This window comes from Gymnogyps californianus, chromosome 1, assembly GCF_018139145.2.
Source record: "Gymnogyps californianus isolate 813 chromosome 1, ASM1813914v2, whole genome shotgun sequence".
Lineage (NCBI taxonomy): Eukaryota > Metazoa > Chordata > Aves > Accipitriformes > Cathartidae > Gymnogyps > Gymnogyps californianus.
Window position 1 is genome coordinate 105,648,966 of NC_059471.1, and position 23,146 is coordinate 105,672,111.

The 23,146-nt window shown below is 41.1% G+C and overlaps 1 protein-coding gene across 1 annotated transcript in view; it reads right to left on the reverse strand.

Annotated features, from left to right (window-relative positions):
* The window catches only part of JAM2 (junctional adhesion molecule 2), a 39,850-nt gene that overhangs the window by 10,959 nt on the left and 5,745 nt on the right, over positions 1-23,146 (reverse strand). Inside the window, exons 2-3 of the mRNA XM_050893943.1 lie at positions 5,486-5,551; positions 557-670 (exon numbers count right to left, since the gene is read on the reverse strand). Of these exons, the coding sequence (XP_050749900.1) occupies positions 557-670; positions 5,486-5,551 (180 nt within the window). The remainder of the gene's footprint in view (positions 1-556; positions 671-5,485; positions 5,552-23,146) is intronic.

The following is a 23,146-nucleotide window of genomic DNA, read 5'->3' on the forward strand; positions in this document are numbered from 1 at the left end:
ATTGTGTACAAGGTACCAGAGACCCATATTTTCTTCAACACATAAAGCTGAGGTAAGTCCTTTTCAGAACATGCAAACAGAAATTCCACTTCTGAAAAGAATACGAATAATTTAAAATATACAGCTGAGTTTATATTTTATGTATATAAAAATTGCTGCATTATTCATATCTAAGCCTCCAGCTCTACAGGAGGCTTCAGAACCCTCTTTGTAGGATAGGAGTGCAGAGCTTGCAGTAGTTTTGGGGAGTTTATATCTGAATGTAATTTCATTTTTGAAAAATGTCAAGGAATGTGCAGTGCCATTTTTCTTAGTCTTGAGTTTTATTATATTTAACTTCATTAAAAAGGTAACTAATCACTGACAATTTTATTAAGAAATGCTTTTTTCCCCCCCCAGGGAAGAATTCTTCTCCTCAAAAGGACAGCTGTTCAGTACAGTGAGTCAAGAGTGTTCTCTTTCAGTCATTTTCCTAATGTTATTCCCCAACAAAGAGTCAATACCTATGTTAGAGAATGACATGTTAAACCATCAGTCTAAGTTTGTAGTACTGTACCTGTAAATTCACCATTGTAGTAGACAAATGAGACTCCTTGAGACTGGATTTTCTTCCATTCTATTCTTAAGCTCATCCCTTTTGAAAATTTGTGCTTGCAACTAAGAATAGCCTCTAGAGGGGAGAAAAAAAAAAAAGAACACAAAAGGGAAAATTAGAGACTTTAGTATTGTGTTCAGTACACATTCAGGCTCCATGAAATTAATATTACCCCTTCAAAAGAACTTGAGCAGTCAGCAAGGGCCAGATCTACTTCTCAAAGTGATGCCATCAGACCTTCTCTGGATTTACACAAACACAATGGGGAAACAGAAACTAGTAACTTTCCCATACTTCAGTGGCCCTTGGATCAAACTTCAGATGTTGGGGACTAGATATTCCCATGTTGGATGGGCACAGATTCTGTATTACTACCCTCATTTTAGGTTTAAATATTTTCATCAGTGAGCAGACCACCATTAAAAAAGGACTCTGACCCAGTTAACAATATTTTGTGAATTACCATTCCGAATTCAGTATCAGTAGTTTAACTGTTTAAATGTATAACTTAATGCAGATGGAAAACATACCAGTAAGATGGTTAAATATTGTCCTAAGTAACTTACGAATGTAGTTACAATTTCACATTGGTTATTGTAAGGGTAGGTGGAAGGTGAGAGTCTGCTTCATTAAGGTTTCCCAATCAAGGACCTTTTCAATGCAAAAGTGATAACAAGTAAAGAGGTCTCATGGTTTAACCCCAGCCAGCAGCTAAGCACCACGCAGCCGCTCGCTCACTCCCCTCCTCCCAGTGGGATGAGGGAAAGAATTGAAAAAAAAAGTAAAACTCATGGGTTGAGATAAAGACAGTCTAATAGGACAGAGAAGGAAGGGATAATAATAATAAAAAAAAAAAAATAATAGAGTATACCAAACAAGTGATGCACAATACAACTGCTCACCACACGCTGACCAGTGCCCAGCCAATCCCTGGGCCGCGGTGTCCCCCGGCCAACTTCCTCAGTTTATATATTGGGCATGATGTCATATGGTATGGAATACCCCTTTGGCTCGTTTGGGTCAGCTGTCCTGGCTGTGTCCCCTCCCAGCTTCTTGTGCACTCCCAACCTCTGCTGGCAGGGCAGTATGAGAAGCTGAGAAGTCCTGACATGACAGACAGGGACTAACAGAGATGATGACAAAGACCATCAGTCTCCAAACAAACTGATGGGACGGTGGTGTGGGCAACTGGAGCGAGTGAGGGTCTCTGCATCAGTAGTTGGAAGAGCCATAGATGTTGGGAGTGTATGTTGGTGAGCCTCAAAGCATGTGTGCCTGGAGTGCTCGCTATCGAGGCAGAGAGGGGTGGCTTGACTAAATTTAGGGCCAGCAACTGGGGTCACACGGAGGGTGTAGGCACCCCTGGGCTTGTGGTGCTGGCTTCTGGAAGTGGGGGTGTGTGGTGCGTGTGCAGTGTTTGTATCTTCCCTAAACCTGGTGTGCCTGGAGGTGTATGTGTAACTCACTAGCACAACCTCAAGCTGGGTGAGCTGGTGTGTAGGGCAGGGGTAGTGGATGGGCAGAGGGGCTGTGCTGGTGCTCAGGGGATCCAAGAACGTGCATGTGCTTGTGAATCTAGGGAGTGTTGTGTGAGGACTTTCACCACTGAACTTCAATCTCCACCAGCCAGAGAGGAGTAAGGAGGCTCAGCTGTCTATACTTAACGCTTTATGTGAGCCCAGGCAGTGTTACATGTGGGTGCTGTTGAAGGCAGTGCCTTGTCTGTGGCGGTCTGTGTAGCTGGCAGTGCCAGTGTCGCGAGCATGTGTATGTGTGGGTGTGCGCACACACGCGTGCATCCCTGGGACAGACATGCAGCCTTGCTACTGGTTGAACCTGAAAAGGGGGTCAAAGACCCCCAGGTCTCCAGGCACATTGGGCTGGGCTCCAGTGGCTGGGCAGGAAGAACTCCCAGGCCCCCGGAGCTGCTAGCAGCAGAGGTTGCTCATAACAGCCCTTGGCGGTTACCTCGTATTTTTCTTGAGTTCTCAAGAAAAGAAGATTCATACAATTGTTCACCTTTCTGTCTGTCCACTCAAGTTTCCCTGACTTACGTATAGTGGGCATCACCAACCAAATTTCACAGAGAGGCTGAGATTTCAAGAGTTACTGATTATTGCTAAAGTTGCCAGAACTGGGTAGGAAACAAACCAAAATTAGTGCTCCTAATGAGGAACAGGTCATACTGGGAGCTCAACTGCTCTTTTTTCCTCCCTCACAGCAGGGCATCAGCATATGCTATCACTAATACGTAGCTTGCATCATAGTAATTGCGGTCTATGGTCAAGCCTATAGTTATTATGGGGGAACTAAAGAGGGAGAGAAGACATGACAAACTGTATAGGTCAGTTATTGGGACAAACTCAGTGTTTCAGTAGTTCCATTCTCTGTGGAACAGCATGCTGAAATATATACATGTATTTTTTTTTCCCCCCAGTAAATAACTGTTAAGTCAAGGTACTAATAAGAATTGTCGGGAGACAACATCAGAGGAAAGAATCCATCCACACATCTGACTGGCTCCAAAACTATTAATAAAGTAAAATTTAGTATCTCCCAGAAAACTCTCTAAAAGAAACAAATACAATACTGATCTTGCCACCTTTAGGCTCCTCATCTTCCGATATAGGCCAGAGTATCAAGGATCAAAAGCCTTTATAGTTTTGGCAATGTCTCTCTAGCTTTCGGGAGACAAACATCCACTGCTCAAACATACAGTCAATCTGCATTAACTAGCACCCTCATTTCCAGTCTCAGCAAACAAGGCTGAAGGGCAATTAAGAGCTACCGACAGATCTACCCACTCACCCTTTAGAGTCTGATTTCCCAGGTCTGTTCTGTAGAGAAACAAAAAGCTTCCAAGGGGCCAGACTGGTAGCCTTGGTGATCTTTCATAGGGGAAAAAATGTCCAGACTTGAAAGAAAAATTGAGGCAGGAGGGCATTCTTTGCCAGAAACATGTTACAGACGCACTGGGCGCTTCAAAAAACATGCTGTGCACTCAGGAAGCCCGAGGTTCCTGACTTCAGGTTGAGTGGATGGGTGGAGGCTTCCTGAATCTTAAGATTTGCTAAAGTTTCCTTTCCATTTTGTTTTTGTATCCTTCTAACAAAGAAAAACCATCATTCAAGCTCAGCTTGCTTTTGCTACTGACCTTGTGACAGCTGGCTGGTCTCATGAGCTGGTCTATATTAGTTGACATAGAGACAGCTCAGCTGAAGTGTTCTCAGCTGAACAAGTCACTTCCGTCTTGAATGAACTGCCCCTTTCTTGCATGCCACATTTTTTTGTTTCAGAAAAAGCTAGCATTGATGCCCTCCCACTAATCTTATTCGGAGAAAGGGAATGGAAAGGGACCACGCGCAGAACGGAGATAACATAATAAAATCCTCCTTCGTTATAGTTCCCCTCTCCCACTTTTTCTGATACTAACGGAGTCAGCGAGAGGTATTTTGCAGAACAGGTCTACTTGACTCGCATTAAGGTAGGCCCACAGGACGCTGTGCATCAGCACAGGCTCTGCCAGGCCTGGGAGAACCTTCTGGGATCTTGGAGAGGTCTGGACAATGTTTAATTTGGATTTACATCTGGTCTGGAGGCTATCATTTGGTTATAGAATCATAGAATATCTCAAAATGGAAGAGACCCATAAGGATCATCGAGTCCAACTCCCTACTCCTTGCAGGACTACCTAGAACTAAACCATATGACTAAGAGCGTTGTCCAGATGCTCCTTGAACTCTGACAGGCTTAGTGCCGTGACCACTTCCCCGCGGAGCCTGTTCCAATGACCACCCTCCTCTACAGTAACAGGAGTTGGAGGAGAAAAGAAAAACACATTTCAGATCAGCTGCATTCAGCTGAATAGCTACATCTATCAGCCCCTGCCATTCCCTTAGTGCTGCTACACAAAAAGAACTCGGTATGGCATCTGAGCTATGTTAAACTGATCTCACTCTATCATACAAATAACAAAAGAACAAAACCACAAGCCATATATCATATAAAAAGACAGAACCTAATCAAGCTTTAATATTACCTGAAGAGCTTCTGTCTCCTCTTGCCTGTCCTGAGCTCTAAATGCACTAAGTTTTTCTTCCCCCAAAGTGACAAGAATACTTGACAGGAGCCCAGCTGACAGCTTTAGAGACCTCCAAAATATTTGATTATTACCTCAAACAGATGAAAAAAGCCTAAAGCTCAGCAAACAGTTCTTTCAGTTCCCAAATTCCCACCTCTCTCCATTCCAACCAAATGCAAAAAACAAACAAACAAAAAACCCCACCTAACTCACAAACCTCACATACACACTAACTAGGATCCCTTTCTCATCTACCCAGCAAACATCAGGTTTTCCTCCCTGCCTCCGTAACTTCTCTAGCACATTATTGGAAGTCATTTGTCATTTTACATATGACATATACACATATAAATACGTAAATAGCCATTATAGTTACTGACAATTAAAAATAGCCATTAAATTATAGTTACTGACAATTAGCTGACTTACAGGTGTTCTCTCTCTAGTCCCTCACTCCTCTGTCTTGTAAGATAATTAATGCTTCTCCTTTCTATCAGTTCCCATCATTTTCGGTGGAAGGAAAGAAAGCAGAAGTTAGAGAGTGAGCTACCAGGACTGACAAACAAGTCATAGAATCACAGAATAGGTGAGGCCGAAAAGGATCTCCGGGGAGCGTGTAGTCCAACCCCACATCAAGTAAGAGAAAATGGGGACAAGACCAAGATTACACAAAGAGTCAATGGAGAGAGTAGGAGCAGGACCCCGCAGGAAAGAGGAAGACAATCTTAACAGCTGGACAGCTTCTGTATACATAGTTTGCATGTATTGTGTATATATTAAAAATAATCACAGCAATGCCCATACTGTACCCTTAAACTCCTCTGCTTTTACGTTTTTGTTATCCGTTTCAATGGAAATTCCAGACACTTTACGATCTGCAAGGGGACAGAAAAGACAAGACAATTCAGCAATAAACACTTGTAATTTCATATGTGCTTCATCAGCTACAAGCAATATTTTTGAGACCTCCTTACACTGGACAGATTAGATATTGTCTACTAGAGAGAGCACGGGACTAAGAGCTAGACCAGGGCTGGCCATGTAGGTGGCCCTGAACAATTCATCTTTTCCTCTCCATGCCCTGGCACCTATAAAAAATAGTAATATTTCTCTTTTACAATAGCATGATAATATTTACATGTGAGAAGTTCTATATAAACAGTAGGCATTGTTTTCTACTGGGGTAATGTCTCAGTCTGTTTCTAACTGGGGAGACTTGTATTAATCCATAAGTGTATTATCCATTGTATTCCTATTACAAGGCAGGCATGTTTACTGAAGAATACTATGTACAGCTTCTACAGGGTAAAAGAATGTGTGCAGTAATTGGCAGTTACCTCAAATTCTTGTCGAAAGGAGAAGAAAAACATTAGTCAACATTTCTATAGTTTTATATCAAGGAGAGAAAAAAAAACCCTTACATTCTTGGATATCTCTGGTATCGGGAATACTGAAATTCCAGAGAGAACAAGTGAAATAACCACTAGCCCTACATCAACCCCCACCCAGCTACCTCCTCCACTGCATCTCACTATACATCCTCTCTTAAGAGCTGCTCTCCTCCCAGGAAAGGACTCCACCATGTTCCCTCATGATTCAGAAGCATTCCTGCAAGGCCCAAGAGTCAGTCACAGTTATTCCGATTACTCCATGGCAGGCTACAAGTCTACCAAGTGCTTAAGAACAGCTAAATACAGTTCTCTACAGAGGTTTACATTAACTTTTTTTTTCTCCAAAAGCATCTCAAGTTCCCTTGGGTTTAGGACCAGTTTTGAAGACAGCATGGACACTCCTAATGCAGTCCATTTCCTCCATCTGCATGAGCCAACTGAACAATTGCTACAGAGGGTATGAACAAGAACTGAGCCCCTCTCCCCACCAACAATATTTAGAAACATAGCTTGTTTAAGAGCATAATGTTCTTTTGACTGATAGAAACTAGTCTTGCTTCACTCCTTTTAGTCTAATCATGCTATTTACCTCTCTCACACACAGAGATCTCCTTTGTTAATCCCCAAAGAATTAATTTCCCTTTCCCCTGCCTAACGGGGGAAGAGTTGCACACAACCTAGAAGATGGATATCCAGTCCTGATCTGAAGACATGAACAGATCAAGAATCTTTTGCTTCTTATTATTTTCTTCTGACAGTTGATTACTTCTGTTGAAGCGTGTACCTCATTTCTCACTTGAGTGAGTCCATTTGGGATTTTAGCTACGGGTTCTCACAGCTCTGAGTTAGCATGGCGGTTTTTTTGTATGAAGGTACCATCACAGAATCATAGAATGGTTTGGGTTGGAAGGGACCTTTAAAGGTCATCTAGTCCAACGCCCTGCCCTGCAATGAGCAGGGATATCTTCAACTAGATCAGGTTGCTCAGAGCCCCATCCAACCTGACCTTGAATGTTTCCAGGGATGGGGCATCTACCACCTCTCTGGGCAACCTGTTCCAGTGTTTCACCACCCTCATCATAAAAAATTTCTTCCTTATATCTAGTCTGAATCTACCCTCTTTTAGTTTAAAACCATTACACCCTGTCCTATCACTACAGGCCCTACTAAAAAGTCTGTCCCCATCTTTCTTATAAGTACCCCCAAGTCCTTTTCCTCAGGGCTGCTCTCAATCCCTTCATCCCCCAGCCTGTATTGATACTGGGGGTTACCCCAGCCCATGTGCAGGACCTTGCACTTGGCCTTGTTGAACCTCATAAGGTTCACATGGGCCCACTTCTCAAGCTTGTCCAGGTCCCTCTGGATGGCATCCCATCCCTCAGGCATGTCAACTGCACCACTCAGTGTGGTGTCATCTGCAAACTTGCTGATGCAAACTCAATTCCACTGTCTATGTCATTGATGAAGATATTAAACAGTACTGGTGCCATACACCATCACGGTTTTCTCCTCAATTAAAGATCATTCCTTACTGTTCAAGTCTGGCGCTACAGTGGGAATTCTCCATCCAAGCTGTTTCTACAGCCCTTTCCCTCCATAATTTTCTAGGTTTTTTTCAGCATCCTTTAAAAATACAGATTGCGGTTCTATCGGTATCTATAACCATTGCCTCTGTGAGTCACAGAGCAACAGTCACAATAGGTATTTGACTCCCCAGCACTGTAGCAAGAGTTCAGTTACTCATTCACTGTATCCTGTTGTGGTGGGTTGACCTTGGCCAGCTGCCAGATGCCCACCCAGCCGCTCTCTCACTTCCCCTCCTCAACATGACAGGGAGAAGATAAAATTAAAAAGCTCATGGGTCAAAAAAAAGACAGAGATCACTTAGCAATTACCACCACAGGCAAAACAGACTCAACTTAGGGAAAATTAAATTTATTGCCAATTAAAAATAGAGTAAGTGCAGGGGTTGTGGGGAATGAAGGTTGTGGTCATTCCATAACAGCTCCTCTCTGCTGCTCCTTCCTCCGCACACTTTTCCCCTGCTCCAGCGTGGGCTCCTCTCCATGGGCCACAGTTACTGTCAGGAGCCTGCTCCAAAGTGGATCCTCCATGCACTTCAGCTTCCTTCAAAGCATATCCACTTGCTCCGGTGTGGGATCCTCCACGGGCTGCAGTGTGGATATCTGCTCCAGCGTGATCCTCCACAGGCTGCAGGGCAATACCTGCTCCACTGTGGTTTGTCCACAGGCTGCAGGGGATCCTCCTCCTCCTCTCCCCTCCGGGCTGGCAGGGCTGTTTCTCGCACTGTTTCCCTCACCCCTGGCTGCCGGGCAGCATTTTGCCCTTTCTTACAGAGGCTTTCCCTGAGGCGCCGCCATTGTGGCTGCAGGGCTCAGCCGTGCCCTGTGGTGGGTCGGTTGGAGCCCGCTGGAACTGGCTGTGTCTGGCACGGGGCAGCCCCAGCCTCTCCTCAGAGGCCACCCTGCAGCCCCCCCACCAGCACCTGGGCACCTGCACCCCATACCCCTGTATTACTCCTCAGAGTTGCTGCTTTCTAGATATCTCACCATCCCCTTCCCCCCTTCCAAATGTGTGTCCAACATTTCTTGTTTCTAAGAGAATACAGCTTCACACCTGGCAACATAAAGTGAATTTTCGTATGTGCACATTACCAAAAGATCCAAATCTGTGTGCAGCTATCCTGTCCTTAGTATGTTTTAATTTTATCGTCACCTTTCTGTTACCCCAAAATAGTTACAGCAGAAGTTTATAATACGAAAATAAATAAGAAGTGAAGAAGACAATTCCAGCAATGCCATTTATGTACCCTTAGAATACTGAAATAGCAAAAAATATTTGCATTACAAATAGCACTTGGAAATTTTTTCCACCCCATCAAGAAAGGAAACTTTCCTGTTGGACTTTAGAAAAAGAAATAAAAAACCCCAAATGACCCCACACACACCCTGCTGAAACCAGAGGAGGGAATCGCTTCTCCAGCGCCTCCCAAAGTAACCGTTACTTCTGCATGTCCACACAGAGCCCATCTCCTTGTTTTTGTCCAAGCTTGGGCTAGAATAAAGCCTGAAGTGATTAAGTCATTCTCCTTTTAACCTGTTAAGCCCTATTTAGATTTATGGAAAGAAAATTAGCTTTTGACTTTTACCCAAACCATGTTGTTTGCAGAACAATAACCCCCCCCATCCTATATACCAACAGATAACAAATGTTTATCTATTGAAATAACATCTTCCTTCATGTGTTCATGATGGGGAGGAGCATTTTGTCCTGAGGCTCTGACAGCAGCTAACACTTAGGTAGGAAGCACTTCTAGGACTCCAGCATGTGGGTAAAGCCATTTATACATTATTGGCATATCAGCCTTCTCTGTCTCGACACAAAACAGCTCAAATACTTGCAATTCACCACTATATTACATTCACTGTTTCATGGACCTGGAAATTTCTCTCCTCCTCTTTAATACAGATGTCACGCAGCTCACTGTTATGGTCTAAGTATTCACAAACTAGAAGCCACAATAAGAAAACATGTTTTATGACTTCTGGGGCAGGATCGTGGTACTTCTCACTATGGAAGTTACCACGAAATTACTTTGCATACGCTGTATTGGGAGCTTGCAATTGCACAAAGTCTCCATACTTCCCCTTGCATCAAGGGATTTATAGAATACATGAAGATCCTATTATGCAATGCAGTAAGTACAAAATACATCAGAAAAAAAGAAAGGAAGAAGTTCGACACATACACAGCCCTTCTCCTCACACACACAAACCACACATACACATGACCCTCTTCAAGAAGCAGTAGAGTCTGAACAGTAACTTAAGGTGGTGCAGAGATAGCTGACTGAAATTAAAATTATTATATATTCTGATCAAGCAGAAAGACAGAAGAGCCCTTTAAAGCTAGAGCATCTCTTCCTTAAAATGTCCTTTTAGAAATGCCTCTGCCAATTACTCAGAATCCAAGATTTAAGCTTTGGATTTTAATTCACCATATAAAGAGCAATAGTGAAAAGATGACATATTACTGTACCAGTAAACTTTTTGTTCATCAAACGCTTTTCTACAGACTGGAAAAAACCCTACTCTTGCGTGTCAGTAACTTCATTTGTTTAGAAGGAAACCCCAAAAATACACACTTTCCATTTGATAATCACTTACATAGCTGTAAACTGATACTACTAGCTGGAGGAATCATTAAGGAAAAGCATATCAGTCAAACCAAATCAAAGGAAACAGTGTGCCTGGAGGAAATTACATGAGAACAAAATCAAAACAAAGTTATAAGTACAAGAGAAAAAGCAGTCTTGTGGTGTTTGTTTTGCCAAGTTCTAAATAGCAGGTGGTCTAGAGCAAAGCTTAACAAAGGATTTCAGAGGATGCTGTAAGTTTAGGAAGTCTGATGTCCCAAGAATAAAGCGATAATGAAGCCAGTTCTCCTACTGAAATCCCTGAAAGAGAATAGGAAACCAGACATCTGTTTGGTGTTAGCATCCTTCAGACACGTGACCACCTCAGGATAAACCATCGGCGACATGCTTAGGTGCTGATGCAGACTTCTCAGCTATGTAACTATCTGCCATGAGGTACTCAAATGATACCTAGAGTTTTGTCACAGTCACATCATTTAAACACTCACATCTGTTTTGGCTCTCCTGCTGCCATATTTTTCCCCAAGAGAAGTAGTCCATAGATTACATAGTTGATAAATGGGGAAGGGGGAGGAGATAAATGGGGAAGGAGGAGGAGAAGCTATCTACCTTTGGACAGAACTGGTTGTGAATCACCTTAAAAAAAAAAAAAAAAAAAGACTAACTCCCATTCTTCTTAGTAGTCTAAGATGCAGTTGCTACAGCCAAAAGGCTACCAACCCTGCTCACGGTGGCATTGGCAGGCTAGACTACGTTAACTCCAACAGTTAACAACAGGCAGCCAGGGCTCAGACCCACCACTTCTCAGCCACGCTGCTGTCAGTGTTTAAGCAGCCTTCGTATTCCATCAGTTCTGCTTGGTGAATGCTAACCTCCAGCAAACATGCTGGAGAAAGACTGGGAGTATTCACAGCCTCTGCAGGAGTCTCCTGTGTTGGCCGGAGTCCTTAACCGGTCTCCGAAATTGGTGATTTAGGCACCAAAACGAAGCCTGAAATAATGAAGCTGGGTTTACTCCAGTTAAGTAAACATAACATAAACATGGCATTAAGACTTCAAAGTTTGGACAAGGGCTAGAAGAAATTATCCCACATCATGGGAAAAAAAATGAAAAAGAAGCTCAACTTCAGTCTTCCAGTTGTCTTGGGTTACAAAATTTCTTGAATCTTCAAGAATAATAATAGAACAGGATTTACTTTGGGCAGAGTTTATCTGATTCACAAAAAAACAACCCTGCATATCTTTAGCCACAGAAAACAAATAAAGGAGTAGTCTGAAGGGGGGTGTCTGCAGAGTGGGAATAATAAGCCCATCTAAGACCAGACGTGGAGAGCAAGCTTGTATTTTAATAGGTGTGGTGTGACTGCATAAAGGATGGTAACCTAAGAGAGAAGGCACATTTTCTGACTGACCAGCTAAAGGGGTCTAAAACACAAAAGGAACTTGAAGAGCTTCTCAGCCACCCCTTCACTTATGTGGTAGCTGTCAGCAGCGCTTCTGTTGTGTTTTGGAAACTGCTAGACTTAAACACAGCAAGTTTTAGTCGTTCAGACCCCAGAGCTGCTGCAACTCTCTGAGACCTGGTGGTAACACACACAGCTCTTGAAAGTAGCTTAACATGCAGTGAAATACATGGCAAGATTTTCAACACTCTTACTGGCTACTTAGGACACAGACCTTGCAGATGTTTTTAATCAAGGAAGAAAACCAAGGGATCCTACACTATGTACACATGTGCTATCCCTACATCAGTGGCAAATGAGAAAAGTTTTCCTAGCAGCGGAAGCAACTGCTTTTAACAAAGAAGTTAAGTTTTTAGTCCTTACAACTATAGGAAAACTGTTCCTCGATATGAGCAGATGCAGTGCTGGTCTCCTGGCACTACAAAGTTGTTCTAGTGTATCTGTGCTGGTAGTGTTTCAAGCATCAGGAAAAAAATATGGCTAGTTATTTTCACTCCTTAGACAGTACTAGAAATGCAGTATCTTGGTCTCAACTCTTGGGAATGACAGAGATACAGCAGAAGCAGCAGGCTTTTAGATACTCAGAAGGTTCAAAGAATAGGGGGATGCAGGGAATAAAAGCTCACTGGCAGAGTAACACAGCTAAACTTCTATGTTGTAGGCAGTGCCTCTTCCATAAGGAGACTTTATTAATAACCTCATGAAAAGCCTTGTAGTGAACCGCAATTTGTGTGCGCAGATACCTGCTAGCTTTCCCTCCCCTCCTTTTATAAAAGCCCTCTCCTAACTCCTGACAAATTTTTTATTCATGGAGAAGTTGGCTAGGTTTTTGGAGCAAGGGAAGAGCTAGGGCAGTGGGGGTAGGGGGAAGAAAATAGCTAAATCCAATATTTGGTTTGGCTTCTCTTTTGGAAGAGCAGCTATTACAAAATTAAAATTCCATCTCTACAGCTGAGTATCTGACACACACAATGTTGACCTTCCCCCCACCCCCAGCAAAACCAAAAAAATTTCCCCAAAACCCAAAGGCATTTTCCCCCCTTCCAGCCCAGGCTCAGAGCCATGCACAATGGAGTAATCCTCCACTCTCTTTGCTCTCCTGAGCAGAACTATACATTTGTCGCTGATAACAAGGCCAGCATCCAGATGGTAGGTCGGTTAGATACATAGCACCACACACTAAGTGTCTTGCTGGGAAGTCAACAGAGAGACTCTTCATCTTTTTTTATTAAAAGATCTCAAATTAAGAGCAAAAGCAGTCAAATAAAAAAAAGTTATCTACAGATACTCAAGTAAGACAAAGCAGTCAAGTTTCAAGGTATGCTGCCTGCATGACCTCTATTGCAACAAAGCAAGGTGTCACCCTAAAGTGTACTTTAGGGTGGTTCCTCCAAACAGAAAAACCTGACAAATAGTACATTGTTTCAGAAAAAAAACCAAAACCAAAAAAACCCCAAAACTTAGGCTAAAGTGACAGAGTGTAAATGGCCAAGCTGCTCAAGTTCAAATAGTTTTTCTTGGATTTACTACTTACTACATATCCAGAGGTCTAAAGCCTAATACAAAAAAGCACTGTTTTATTTAGATGTAGCATAAAAATAAAGACAATCCTTCACACTCATCTGTTACAGAAAGTGGGTTTTAATCAGCTTCAGTAACTCTGCCTTCGTAATGGAAATCACATGAGAAACAGAATGCAGAACTGCATTTTCATCCAGCCAGGAGTTATTTAAACAGGGGAAGAGAAGCTTTGCCAGAAAGTGACTAAGAGCAGGATTTCTACCTGTATTAAAAACTGGTATCGGATGATCTGAGGAGCTCTCAGTCTCACAGGGGAAAGAAGTTCTTGTGTTAAATGCCTCAACTACAGAGCAGACTAGCAAAGAGGTTTTCGTTTATATGCCAACCTAAGAATGAGTTAATCCTTGGCTTTGTGTGTACTGTTTAGTGCAATCTGGAAGGCTAGCACACCAGCTGATGGTGCCTTTATTCTTAACTTTCAAGTTAAGCAAAAAAAAAAAAAAAACAAAACTCACTCTTGAAAGTAAAGGTAATAAGAGACTGAAGTTTTCAGAGCCAATTATCTGAAGTTATCAGTAGTAGTCCTAAGAGTTTAAGATCATGTTAATGATTCATTTCAGAGCAGAGCCCCAAGGACAGTTGGCCCTGGAAACACAAAACTGGAAGTGCTTGTAGAGGAGAAAGTAGGGAATAAAAATCAAGTGGCACGGGACAAGAAAGGAAGAGATTATTTAGGTCAGCCTTTCTGAACAAACTGAACACCAAAGCACAATTCCAGATAAACTGAACAGCCTCCTAAGTGCTTTCAGCAGTCCCAACACTGAAAGATTACTGCATGAGATGATGTGGGAAATTCTGGGGAAAAAGAAATTTATAATTCATTTTTATATAATTAATAATCAAAATGTAAAATTCAGTTCCCTTCAAAGTTTTTTTTTGTCTCCTCTTTTTCTACTCACACAGAAGAGATGAATGGTTTGAATTCACAGCTTGCAGAGGTTCAATGTAGCATGGGGCTTATTCCAACAGAGGGACAATCCAGAAAGCATATGCTATAAACCAAATAAATATTTACAGCTCACACTTTTAAAAGCTCACAGACTTAAAACTCCGCTACTCTTCTTGTCTCCATGGCAATTCAGAGGGAGCTTCTGAAAACGGGGGATGGGTTTTTAAACTAGTCAGGCTCTCACAAAAAAAGTCTATTTTCCAGCCCTCTCCCAGTCCTGCTCAACATTGGTTTCCACGGCAACTCAGCAGCAGCTCAAAGACAGCTTGTAAATGCAGTGCAAGCCTATAGCTGCTTCAGCTGTTGCTTATTTTAAGATGCATCGGGATGCTAACGACTTGTGTCTAGTACTATCGTGTTTCAAAAGACCATGAGAATAGGTTACGGGAGTAGAAGCCCCTTGCCACTGCTGTCCCCCCCACCTCTTACCACACACTACAGCAGTGAACTGAAGAAACAGATTTCCAGTTGCATTACTAGGTGTAACAATTCAGCAAAACACTTGCTAGTGCAAATACCTAGAGAAATTGTCCAAGAATGATTATTAAATTTACAAAACAGCTAAGTACCCAGTGCAAATTGGCATGTTCCTCTGAAGTCAATAGTACTAGACTGATTTACATCAACCATAAAATCAGCCCTGAAACACAAGAGAGTTGGGAAACTAGAAGAAACAAACAACCCCCCCCCAAACCCACACAACCATTCTGGCCCACAATTCGAGATAAAGATCTCTCAAATCTCCTACAACATTTAAGTGACTTGCTGGAATTGCCAAGCAATTTGAAAAGGATAAACACTTCAAGAAGTTGCATCATTTACATACCCACAAATACAGACATTACTTATCTAAAAAAGCCTGAAAACAGCATTAGCTGTTTGTAAACACCATATGAAACTGGAGTCCCTGCTCACTCAGAACCAGTGAAGTCATTCAAGCTCCCTCACTGTAGGCTCATGTTTCCAGATGCTAGGAAGAACATCAAGATGCTACAATTTTAAATCATTGTAAGTAAATACATTGTTATAGTGAAGGAATGCCTCTTCCCAGTTAGTCTTATTCATTTAAGCTGGAACCAAATTTCCTGTGCATCCTCAGCCCCTTTTCAAGTTTATAGGAGTTTTTCCCCAGTAGGTCTTCTCAACCCCATTTTGACTAATCTAAGCAGTTCTACAAAGCGCTTTCACTGCAGAGGATGAGTATGTATGAGTATGTATTAAGTTCTGGCTTCTAAAGGTATAGCGGTAGTTAATTAACCAGAATTCGGCACTGTAAACAGAACCTAAGTAGCAGGTAGGATAGCTAATTTGACCAACTACACCCAAATGTCTCATTTTCAGCAAAGTGTAATAATCAAAGCCAAGTCAGTGTTGTCACTTTATGTCCCCCACTGAAGAGGATAATACATCTGAAATACATTATTTAAAAAAAAAAATTGTTCTCTCTGAAGCAAATATTGACCTAGAATATACTTCTATACTAATATGCAATGGATGCAAGAATAACTCCTTCTGGTGAGTTTTTAAAAAGGGCCTTACACAGGCTTTCTCCCATTCAATTTTTGCTGACTTTGGGACATACCGTGACTTCATTCTAGCTAGCATGTCCATTAAAAAACCAAAAAGTCACAGTCTTTCCAAAAACAGTAGGCTTCTCTTTAAATACAAGTACTCAGCAAGAGCCTTGTGCAATGCTTCGTGAATGTGGCATTTCTGAGGAGATATTTCCAATAACTGGGGGTAGTGGCAATGTTTTCACTTGAGCAAATTTCACTCGAACCATGAATTTTAGGACTGCATCCTATTAGTGATAAACAGCACTGAACTTAGCTTTTTAACTTTTTTCCTCTAGACTACAGACCAGATTCCCTGCTAATATGAGCTGGGAACATGATGACCACTTTTCTCCTGCCCAAAAGAATTTGGTGAACCCTTCCCAATAATCCAAATGCAATTGCCAAATTAGCTCATCCCATTTTCATTCACACATGATCTCTTACACTGCCAAGTTTGCTCAATAGTCTCCTCCTGCCAGAAGCAGCTAAGTCATGTTTGATGACTATTACTTTCAATCAACATCATAGTTTACAGTACGAATGCATATCTTTAGCCTTAATCCTACAGGCCTTTAATAGACAATTTAGTTCTTTAATATCAAATTTTATAGAAGCACCTTCTGGCATATCAAGACTGAAGCCACTCCTTCAATTCAATTAAAGCTGATACATATCAAGAGGAACTAGAACAAACAGAAGATGTTTTGCACGCTTAAAGAAGGGTGATTAGAAGAAATCCTCCGGAAGGTAGAGCTAGGAACAATAGGTCACAGTATAATAGGTGCCAAGTTTTCCTTAAAGGGGATGAAGAGGGTAAAAAAAACCAAACAAAACCAAAAAAACCCAACAACACTACATTCTTCTTCACATTATAAGCTACCCAAGCAAAACAACATATGGGTATTCAGATTAGAAAACATTAGAAGAACAACAATGGAAAGTTACACCGGAAAAAGGAATAAACATAATAGAGTAACTCTGTGCTTTATTTATTTTTAAATCAAGCATAAATGTTAACTTGGGGATCATCACAGCTTTTGAACAGAAGAGATGTTAGGAGCCGGAGCCACATCCTCGAGAACATTTGGGTAAGGTTCGCTAATGAAACACTCTGCTTCTTTACATCAGAAGGGAAAGCTCAGTATGTGAGCTAACATTCACAATTCACTGGTTTGCTGCTCTATGTAATAGGATTTGATGATCTTGTCTGCAGGTACTTAAACTAAGAAAGTACCAGCTGTTTCACTCTCACAAAAATGAAACAAAAAGATGTCAGCAGTTCTGTAATGCTGTAAAACTACAAAAAAAAAAATCCTGGAGACAATGATTTTTATGGATGACAAATAATCTTGTGAGAATTAAATAGCCAATCTAGTCACAGTTCAGAGATAGAAATAGTACCAGGAACATGTAGAGCAGGACATTTTTTAATTTTATTTTTTTTAGAATAAACCATATCTGATTAAGCATTCAGCCACCTTGGTCACTACCTTCTCAAGTGCAACTTAGTGCTTAAAAGTCTGGTGGTTAAAATAGCTGTATCTGGAATAGTCTACAGCACACATAAGCTACAATATCATCAAAAACCATGTTACATTTCTAGAATACTTGTTAGAGTCAATAGATCAAAACATTTCATGAAACCATGACTCCCAGATAGGCATATATGCTGCTTTAAACTACTGTTTTGCCATCTGCTTTGCCTACTTCTGCCTGTATTCCCTTTATAACCAACTGCTCATGAGATATTGACGCTCTAGAAACTTGTGTGACACTATTATTGCTTAAACTGAAGTTTCCTTTAGAAATAAGACTAAATAATACCCTTTGAAGGTGCTTGCGCTCCTTCAACTCAGGTCAACTAATTTCAGTTTAAGGATGTCTTTTTGAAAAAGATGACTGAAGAACAGGCCAAGGACTATGCTGGCAAAACAGATTATACAAGCAGACACACATCAGCATAAGCACTGTGATCACATGGAACCCAAACACAAAATAAGGTCTTCAGAGTTCAGCTCTAAATTCACAGAACAATATATTTTAGTAAGAAGAGAATCTGGATACATTTACATATTTATTCCCACTGCTGTTGCAGGGCTGAGCCTCCTGCAACGAGCCTGGATGGTACAGAGCTAGCATCAGCAGAGCTGTGAGTGGTCAAGAAATCAAGAAAGGGAACAAGATGGCTTGTTGAATAATAGATTGCTACCAGCATTTCTCTTCTAGAAGAGGAACTCATCACCAACTAAGTAAAAGTTCAACAGTTCTGCTGAAAGTGCCTTTGTAAAATAAAGCCCACAAGCTTTTATGGTTTATGTTTACAAGTGCCAGGTATTGTTTTAGGGCAGATAAGGAACAGGTTCCTAACAAGAAAAAATTAATTACTCTTTCACAGGAAAGAGTATCTGCTTCAGAGCTTACAGATATGCAACTCTTCATAGCCAAGTCTACACATATCTTCTACTAACAGTCTCATTTCTTAACTAAGCCCCTTGCCACATTTAGCCATAGGAGCTTCCTTGGATACTATCTGTCCACCCAGCACACGTTTTGCATCCCAAGGCAGAGGCAGCTAAAGAACATGGACTGTCTATCCTTTAGTCACCACAACTGACAATCTAAAATAATCAGATTTCATACCACATTTTTACATACAAGATTTCAGCAGGGCTCCATAAAGTTATAAGGGATTCAAATGCAGCACACAGGTGCAGGATTGCAGCCTTAACAGCAACATGATGCAGCAGATAATTTTTCTAGTTTTCAGATGATTAGTCCCACCCCAAAACTGAAGGTGTTTAAGTTACTAATTTATCTATATTGGACATACTATTTTAAATAGTATGCCTGTAAACAGGGTTACTAGGACTCCAGTCAACTTCTTTATGTAGATATTGGACACACAAGCTACACTGTTAGTTCGACTGATATTCTCTCTAGTTACAGTTTCTCCCTCTCCTTCTCTTTGTATTCACACAATGTGAGCTAATTCAGCTTCAAAAGAAGGGCAAATTCCTCCTTACCCCCTCCCAATATTTCGTTAACTGCTTGTAACATCTAATTTCTGCTGGAATCCATAGGTACAGCATCGCTTTGACAACGAACAGCAGCTCTGTCCCTTGCCCATCCTGTTCTACCTCCAAGCTGCTCTTTTGCTTTGGGGGCTGGGGGAGCGTACACTGATGTATACAATCAACTGTTAAAGACGCCGATAAGATCCAAGTTCAACTTTGCCCTCCCCGCCCCCCAAATTAGATGAAGTTAAAACCAGTTGTGTTCAGAGTTTATCAAATGCTAGGCTGATCCTAAATACTGACTTATTCCCAGCTTTCCAAAGTGAAGTGTAAAACAATCTTTTGGGTTTAGTAGATTTTGTTATATAGATATCCTATTCCTTTAGGTTCTATTATTTTACTAGAAGACAAAGTATCTGTCTCAAAGTTTTATGACATTTTCATAAGAAAACATAAGGTTTCTGTGACCTTTTTGTTGGACTGAAGACTAGCTTAAAAAGGTGAGAAAAAAAAAATTTGTGCAGCTTTGATGTTCCGTAGAAGACACTAAGTTTGCTTTAACTCACGAAAAATGTTCTGCACCTGAAAGTCTGTACATATAAGAACTGGCCATCCCCCTCCTCTTTCTCTGTTTACATAGTTTTCAAGAGCTTTGAATAAACTTTAAATAAGTTTAAATGCTTATAAAGAGACATCACTTCATTCTTCCCTCACAAAAACCAGTGCATTCTCCCAACAGTTAGAAAGCCACTGCACTCTTTGGCAACTGGGCAAAACCTTTGCAGCACTGTTTTCCCTCCCTTCTCCCCCCTAAAAAAGGGGGCTAAGAATTTGAACACAGCTGGAAAGTGAACAGCAACTGTGTGTGGATTGTTACAGTCTTGGGGACTCACCTAGAAATAGAACTGGAACATGAATGAAATAAGAAATAGAGTGTCCAGTGACAGGGGAAAAGTAGAGCTGAAAACAATTTTTTAGTTAGTCTCTCTACATATGGCGCTGATTCCCTGATGATAAACAGCTTCCCCAGATGACTTTTACCCCCTAGAACATTATTTATTGGAAGGCTCTGAAGACGAGTGCTACAAGTACATTAACTTCTGGAAGTACCCCTGAGCCATCATTTCAACATTTAAACTGAACATGTAGAAACAGAAGAATCACATTCACTTTTTATGCCTAATACATTTTAGAAGACTTCTGTATCACTTGATTCAAACAGCACTAGTTGATGTCCAGGATGTAGGTCTTATTTAGAAAAGGAAAAAAAAAAAAAAAAAAAAAGGCAATTGACTTACAAATGGAATTATGTGAAGGCCTCTTAAACTGTATGACAAGTAGCAAAACTATACACTAACGCAGCCCAAAGGGTCACTTCTTGATGTCTAAGCATACTTCCACCATGGATGCATCTGCTTACTTCTCTCTACCTCCTCTCCCAGGCACCAACTTTGATGTTATCAGTGAATTTGGAATGTCTGAATTTGTTTGCTTTACTAGTCACTCCAATACTACAACAGCATCATCTTAAAGATCTTATGAGCCCTTACTACTACCTGGCTGTCCCAACCCTCCCTCTCTTTTACATTTTCAGATGCTGTATTCCTCCATTCCAATATTGAAATATTGATTTTCCTTTCAGGAGCCTTTTAAATGATTATGATATTCTTCTGATATCAGTGAATCACATTATACCAGGGAGGACCACTATGTTGGTGAACAGAAGGCAACAGCAGCATTCATTGCAAGATACAAAGAATACTCAAATACTGACTAAAAATAAAATTTACCTTTCACATAAAAATATTTACTAACACTTAAAGGGAAAGCTACTAAGTCTTCTTGGAGGATAAAGACCTTTTCTGCACAAACTCTTCCAACACCTAAGCATTGCTATTAATGATCTTTTAATTGGATTTTATGTGGACATTAGAGGAGAAAGAAAGAAGGAAAAACAACAACAACAAAAAAAAGACACACATCCCTTCCCCACCTTCCAAGGAGAACCCTGTGATACATGTCTGTTCTTTAAAGAAAAGCAGGGGGGATGGACAGAGACACAACCGCCCCCCCCCAACAAACCAACAACACACAACAAAAGAACTCAACCCAGCAACATTTATCACGTATTTTTGTTTCTGAACAGTGCTAAGCAGATACCAGTGATGTCTTCCTTTGATATTCCACTACTTTGGTTCTAGAGATAATCCTCCTCTATTTAATTATTCCTACAGTCAGGAGTTGCAAATATCTGAAACAAGCTGCAGTTGTTTATGTGCAGTATAAGTCACTGATCAGTCATAATCTAAGTCTCAAGCAACAACATATATGCATTTATCTGTTAGAAGTTACTAAAATTTATACCCTTTTCCAAATCTTGACATATAACATCTTAATTGGCAAGACATCACATTAACATTTGTTTAATTCAGCAGCAGCATTTAAAGAGTCTTCAGTCATGTCACATTCATTACAGAAAGCATATATTTCTGTTTAGAATTAAATTGCACAACTTAGGAGTTAACTTAATTAATGCACACACCTTTCACATAGCATGGGTCAGCTACGTGCTTTATTCTCAGCAGGGCCTGACTTTCCCCCAATCTACATTTTAAAAACGTTCAGGCTCTCAAGCAAGCTCAACACCTTAACACCAGTCAATTGGACCCAGCAAAGCTCTGTAGCGTGAATACAGCGGCTCAGAACACCCCAGCCAATGCCACTGACCAACGCCTCAAACCAGAGCTGCAGAGGCTTCCAGCCAGCAGCCCTCCACGGGTCTTGGCACACCAAGGCCCATACTTCTCATCCCCAGCCACAGTACCCTCTCAGATTTTTCTGTATTTAGGCAGGGAAGCAGCCTCCCCAAATACAGAAGTATAGCCCTTCATTATTAAATACATGGGACAGCTTGCTTGAATCCCAGTTTCAGAAATGCCTCACCACCACCAGTTTGGATGGTGTCAAAGCTGCATCAAAGCCCTGTCACACTCCCCAAAATCCCAGTCAATCTGGCACAAGAGTACATAAAACAAGAGCCACAAACAACAAGCCAGGAGTTTAAGAGAGAATTTCTCACCTTTGTGGTTTAGCTTAAAGACTGCAGGAGGGGTAGAAAATCAGTTTAGGTGGCACAATAGTCAAAGGGCAAAGAACCAATACTAACTTTTGAAGACCATTTTATAGAAACAGAAAAAGTACTGGAGCACAAAAGCTAGCCATAACATGTACCTAAATACACCTATGCATTCTACAGATATCATTTGAGATGATGCGTTTTTACTCATTTTTGCCAGTACAGCTACTAGAAGACTTCAGTTATGAACCAGGGCCTCCCGGAGATAAGTACTGTCTATACATTCAAGTGCTAAATTGCTGTCTAACTCACATAGTATGTATTCAAACTCTGGTTTTCTGTGTATCGTTTCCTCATGTGTTTACAAGTATGCCAAGCACAAGCACTTCTCCAACTCTAACCCAGCTCTAGCCAACATACACAAGTCCTTAGCATACCACCCCCAAGAATTTCTCCCAATTCATACTGGGCACTTTCTGCAGGCTGAGATACAATACATAATCATTTTGGTTTCTTTATTATATTAATTTGAGCAAAAGTCACTTCTCAAGAATGCATGTTCCATCATTACCTCCAAGTACTATGCTAGCAGTTTGTGAGCAGCAAATATAGCCCCTATTGTTAACATTATCTGGTACCAAAACAACCCTATAAAATATCACTTTCCATCCAGATGATAATATGTTTTGCTTTCCTTTGAGCTCGATCCAGTGGTTTGGACGGGCTTGTGAGCATGTTCAACCCTTAAGAAGTTAATCCAAACAAAAGCTATGTAAATGTATCTATTGAAACTTCGTACCTGTAGGGTCTGTTCTTCCTAGCTCAAGTCTGACCATTTCTTATTTTTTTAAACAGCCAGGATCAAGTTGTAGCTATTTCAATGCAAGTTTGATCTTCCCATCTCTTACTGAAAACTGCGAAGTTTTGAACTTGTAAAAAGCAAGCATTCAAAAAGGTGTATCACCAGATTTTTCTATCATGTTTTTCCCTGCAAATAACCTTTGAGAGAAACTGGATGCTTGCTTTAATTCCTATTAACCGGGAGGGGTTACAGACTTACTAGTGGTTCAACAACTACCGCTGTTGTATTACTTGCTGTTGTTCAGAAATGGCTATTTTCCCCTTCTTCCTTCTCCAAAAGCTCCTTCGCCTCCCAGCATATGTTAGAAACTGACAAGTGAACAGGACCAGATGTTCAGCTGCCAAGCTCACCTTCTGCCTGGTTTAAGAAATTTTATGTAAGTATTTGAGTGCTCAATGATA